Here is a 5691-nt window from a genome sequence, read left to right as displayed (position 1 = left end):
TAAACAAATCTTAGTTGCAGAATTCCTGAACAATAGCTATCAGCACATCACCTACAAATATGGTTTAGTCAGTTATTTGTCTTTGGTTATACATTAGTTATAAAGATGAAGTGGCATTTGTTTAATTACTGGTGCTGATCCTGGGGCTTGAACTTGGGGCCTGGACATTATCCCTGGGCTTTGTTGCTCAAGGCTAGCACTCTACCATTTGAGCCACAACTCCATTTTTGGCATTTTGGTGATTAAACTGCGATCCTTAGACATTAACCTCCTAAATAATTAGGATTGCAGGCATGAGGCAGCTTTTACCAAGAAGTGTCTTCCAAAATTCAAGGTTCTTGACACAACGTTCAAATAGTATAGAGCAAAGTTAAATGACTAATACTGTGCTTAAAGAAATTTTGCATATAAATTAATCTTGGGCTAGATAGAAGTTGATTCAAGTGATAGAGCACTTGCTTAGCAAACAGAAGGCCTTAAGTTTAAACCCCAGTACTGCCAACATATCACTAAAATATAATCCCAATATGGCACCCTCAAGAGTAACTCAGGATTCAAGTCACTAGGTATTGCTAATTAATAATAATGTATACAATATGTGCTAGGTGTGATGCTCAATCATGTAATACTAGCTACTTAGGAGGCAGATATAGAAGACAACAGTTTGAGGTCAATCTGGGCTTAAAAGTTCTTGAAATTCCAACCAACCAATGGCTGGGAACAGTGGTCCCCACATCATCCCAGCACAGTGGCTGGGTGTGGTGATACACACTTGTTATACTAGCTACAAGGGAAGCATAATGGCTGGTGCAGTGGAATATTCCTCAGCAGCAAAGAAAAGCCCAAGTAGAAAAGATCACAACCCAGACCAGCTTGGGCATAAAGTGATACCTTACATTAAAAATAACCAATGCAAAAAGGAACTGGATATGTGACTCAAGGAAGGAGTAGAGCACCTGCCTTGTAAAGTTAAGGCCTAGAGTTTAATCCCCAGTGTTGCCAAAAGAGCAAACCAACAAAAACCATGTGCACAAATGTATTAGCACAAACACATTTATTTGCTAACCAAAGGGATGAGGCCAGTTAAACCATCACTTTGAAACTTTTGCACTTAAAATGTTTGTGATATAGATTACTGAACATAGTAGTGAAAAAAAAGTAGTTGTATGGAGATTTGCTCATTGAACTGAGCTTTTTCATTCTTGCAGCTAATTCCTGTCCAAAATGATGATGGAATTTTTATTCTACTTTCTCATAGACCCGAGTACAGGTGACATGGTTCATGACACATTCCTAGGAGAAAAAAAGATATGAAAGAATTAGGCTTGTCTTACATTCTCAGAACACTAGTTATAATACAATGTTTGGACTGAAATCCTATAAAACCTTGTGTTCGATGTCACAGATGGGAAAAATACATTTTAGAATTTTTTTTAAAGATTTTGAAAGAAGCTAGAACCTAGTGTTTTGTCTACCATATACAAAAGTTTATAGTAAACACTAAAGCTTTGGATATAAAATCTCAATTTTTCATTTTCTCTTGGCAAATATTATTCTTCATTGTGAAGCAATGGAAAAATGTATGCCAAAACCCCAAAGGCAGCTTGATGATTCACTACAGTGATCCAACAGCTGAACTGGAATCCAACTCCAGCTACAACTTGGCAGGTCTCTATTCCCAGCAAACACTGTCTTCATTCACTGTGAGTATTCAAACATTCCCTTATTTAACTTGCTATTTTGCATTTTTTTTTCTTCCTAAACTTAATTCTCCTGTACATGAGCAATGACAGAGAACACTTCTGGAGATCACAAATGCAAGCAAGAAGCTCAGATAGACAGTAACAGCTTGACACTCACCACCACCAACTTCCCATCTCTCAGTTTTCTTGTTATTGTGCTTTCCTTCCCATCCCACGCCTGATGCTGAACCAATGCTCCATCGGCAAAGTTACAGACCGTCTGAAAAAATAAAGCATATTTTTTAATCCTCCAAAGAACATTATAAGAGGGTTTGATCATTCATAACCTCTTTAATCAACATGCTTTCTCTTCTCCTTTCTGAATCACTTCATTCTGATTCTACGCACAATAAAGTCTGTGGTCTTCAGTCTAGAAGCTCATAAAAGATTCTCATGCTACAAAGCTAGTAATCTTACTAATTTATTACTCATCTATCAATTCAATTAATAAGCCACTTTCCCATTAAGTATCTGACTACCAACAGTAAAAATCTATCATCCTAGATAGTATCTGCCATTCATAGTGTTTTATGCCTGACCTGAGTTTTCCTGCCATCAGCTGTAGTTTCTTCAAAAGGCTCTCCCAGGACGCAAGAAAACTGTGTTGTTTTCAGAGTGCTCTCAGTTTTTATGTCAACCTTATTGCCGTCGCAAGTGATGACACAGTCTGGCTTGGCCATTGCACCCATTTTTCTCAGAGCTAGTCCCACTCCTGTAGATGTGATGTTGAATAACAAGACCAGTTATAATTCACATACAATAAAATCATCAGTCCAGGTATAATTGTGACACCTGGCATACTTTCACTTACTGTATACGTCTAGGCCTCACAGCAGCCTGGACATGATGGATAGATGAGAAAGTGAGGTGCTGAGATAACAGCCCAAGCTCAGCTAGGAGTGTTAGAACTGAAATGGCACCCACAACCTGTTCCCAATGTCTGCTCTTGGCCATCAAGCAATGCTGGCTTTCAGAAAGTCAGGGAAGACTTTATTCTCTTACTTTATTTACCCAAAGAAGCTGACAGAGTCAAAGCACAGGGGTGCAGACAGGCCTTGGGAGCTAGAGATCCTGCCTCAAAAACATAGACTGTCAGACTTATGGAAAATAATATTATATACATTAACAGAAGATGAAGAGACTCAAAATTGCAAACTCAGGATCTACTCTATTTACTGGATTCTTCTAACCACTGTATTCTGATTCCAGTGCTGTCTGGCTCATAAAAGGCCCCTGATAAATAATTCAGACTATATGCAAGTGAAAAGCAATCCAGAGACATTCAAATAGCCCAATAATTGAAGTTAGTAGCATAATCATGATGACGTGTGTGTGTGTGTGTGTGTGTGTTTGTGTGTGTGTGTGTGTGTGTGTGTTTGTGTGTGTGTGTGTGTGTGTGTGTGTAGCTTAGCCTGGAAAAAAATATTTGAAATTGTACAACTCAATATACTATTTTTCAAAGGTCAATACTTTTCTCATTAGCCTCACGATTGTGCTAAATTAAAATGCTGTACATTTACAGATTTTTGTTTTATGTAGCCTAATAGTGACTACACTAATCCGGGGATAAAAGTTCACGTTTTTTTAATTACACATGACTTTATAATCAGTGTCCACACTCTTAAGGAGCGGTGGATCCAGGCTAAATCAACTTCTCAGGTGAGGAGAGTACAACCTAACAGCAGGTCTCTTGGACAGGCTGTGTCTCTTTCTCCACCTTAGAGCTGGTGCTTGCTTTTAGTTGAGTCATTATTTATTCTCAGGACAAATAAATGGGCTCTGAGCTTCTTCCACCTTGATTGTTCCTAATGACTTGGGCTTTGACAACATTCATAACTCAGACCCTTTCCATAAGCCAAAAAAACAAAACCCTGTTCTCCCCTTGGTCCTTACATCTGTACACATTACAACGTCCATGTCCTGGTGACAGCCTAACATGGAGTAGGGGAGGATATGTGGTGAGTGAAATAAATGGTATTTTCCAGAGTCATCAGTGGAAAAAACAATGCTGTGTTCCCCTTTTCTGACAGTATCATAAATGCACTCCTGATTCACCACAAGTCAGGCTTGGATAAAGGTCGGTGAAGGAGTGATTATGAAGTCCCAGGGAGGTGTCACTCACTATAGGATCACTCTAGTGAAGTCACCAGAGAAAAATCAGGTTAACATTTTTGGAACCTGCCTAGGAAGTAGCCTAAACTCCCCTCTAAAGAGAGGGGATCCACCTTATTCTAACAGCTGCCACTTTTGTAGTGGCCACGACAAATGCCTATTCCTGTATGCCTTCTGTCCAATATTTCAACTAGCACACAATCGCTGTCGTAAGTTGGGGGTTGGGGAAGAAGCAATAGAAAATGAAGCACTATTTTCGGTTAGGCAGAACTGGAATCCTCTTCAGAAGCATCCTCTCCTGGTCCAGGGCTTTGGGCAGGGCCACACCCACAGGCCAGCCAGCAGTTTCTCATTATGGTTTTCCCCATCTCCTTGCCCCTCACCCTCCAGATTCAGAGGGCGGAGAACAGCAGGACCATCCCCTAAACACAGCGGGTTTCACCGTGATCCTCCCACAGGCCACCGGCCCAGGGCCCCCGGCTGGGCGGTACTGGCAAGCAGGTCGGAGTGGTGAGTGTCCAGTCTTCCTGGGATGGGGGGCGAGGGCGGGGGAGCTGCGCCCACCCCTAGGGCCCGGCTCCCGGGTGAGGCCAGGCAGAGGACCTGGGCAAGCTGCTGCTGGGGAAGATGAGGCCGGGAGGGCAGAACGGAAGCAGGGCGGTGTCCCACGCTGAGCCTCCGCGGGGTTTCTGATGGAAACCGCGCCCCGCCACCGGGTGTCCCCGCGGAGAAGAGCAGGGGAGACCCGCGCGCGCCAACGAGGAACAAAAGAAAAGATGCGGCTGGGTGGGGAGGGGAAAGAGGCCTGCCACGAGAGGGCGGGTGGGCCCGACGCAGGATGACCCGAGGCGGGGTGGGGCGAATGGGCGAAGGGGAAAGTTAAGGGCGGTGGCGGGGGTGGGGGGTCCCCCGAAAGAAATGCTGCGGTGGGGGAGGGGGGAAGGAGGGCGCGCGTGGAGGACGAGCCGCCGGGCCGGGCCGGGCCGGGCGCGGCGGGGGAAGGAGCGGCAGGTTCGGGGACCACGCGGCGGGTCATTCGCGCGTAACCCGGCGGCTGGAGGCGCGCGAGCTCTGCGCTCGGGTCCGATCGTCTGCACCGGGCCGCCGCGCGCGCCGGCTGCACCCGGGGACGCAGGGCGGAGGGGAGATGGGAGGGGTTAGGGAATCGGGAGGGGGGGGACGAAGCTCGGCTACCCCCCCACCAAGCACCCCCAAATCCCAGCACGCTAATAAGGAGCCGGGGACAAACGGCCACACACGTGCCACGTTGTTGGCGTGACAGGTGTCGCCGGGTCGGAAGAGTGCCTCACCTATTTCCTTCATGTACTCGTCAAAGCCTTGGCTGTCCACCAGTCGCCATCTTCCTTCTAATTGCTTAAGCGTGGCCATGGTGGGCGCGCGGGAGGGCGGACGTGCGCGGTGAGCGGAGAAGGTCGGGTGCGGACAGCGTGCAGTGCGGCTGCCGGACGCCGCCGCGCTTTTATACAGCTGCGGGGTCGGGCGGCTCCGGACAGCCAATGAGAGGCGGGCTTCGCCCAGCCTCCGCCACGCCCCCTGCCCCCTCCCTCCGCGCGTTCCCTTCAGGCTTTTCTCTCTCGGGGTCTGGAGGTGCGAACCGGCTGCACCTGCCCGGGATGCTGAGCACTCTAGGCACCTTGTGCAAGCTGGGACTAGCCAGGCGCACCCCACGCACCCCACGCCGGAGCCTGCCTGGATCCCGACATTGCTCACGCCCAGGAAGCCAGAGGGGACGACCTCGCGCCTCCCCCTCCGGGTTGGACCACCTAGTTGCCGCCTTGTTTTTCTGGCCAGATACCCCAAGGGTTTTAGCCCTGGC

The 5691-nt window shown here is 47.2% G+C and overlaps 1 protein-coding gene across 1 annotated transcript; it reads right to left on the bottom strand.

The window, feature by feature from the left end:
* Positions 1–1039: 1039 nt before the first annotated feature.
* Fabp5 (fatty acid binding protein 5) lies at positions 1040–5318 on the bottom strand. The gene is made up of 4 exons (XM_069990978.1): positions 5165–5318; positions 2282–2454; positions 1861–1962; positions 1040–1293 (listed from the first exon to the last, which is right to left on the bottom strand). Exons 1-4 carry the CDS (start codon positions 5241–5243, stop codon positions 1240–1242), a joined length of 408 nt encoding a protein of 135 aa, XP_069847079.1. The 5' UTR covers positions 5244–5318; the 3' UTR covers positions 1040–1239.
* Positions 5319–5691: the final 373 nt, after the last annotated feature.

The sequence above is a fragment of the Dipodomys merriami genome, unplaced genomic scaffold, assembly GCF_024711535.1.
Source record: "Dipodomys merriami isolate MVZ:Mamm:240054 unplaced genomic scaffold, mDipMer1.0.p SCAF_4, whole genome shotgun sequence".
In the NCBI taxonomy this organism is placed as follows: Eukaryota; Metazoa; Chordata; class Mammalia; order Rodentia; family Heteromyidae; genus Dipodomys; species Dipodomys merriami.
This window is presented reverse-complemented; position numbering and strand designations above follow the sequence as displayed.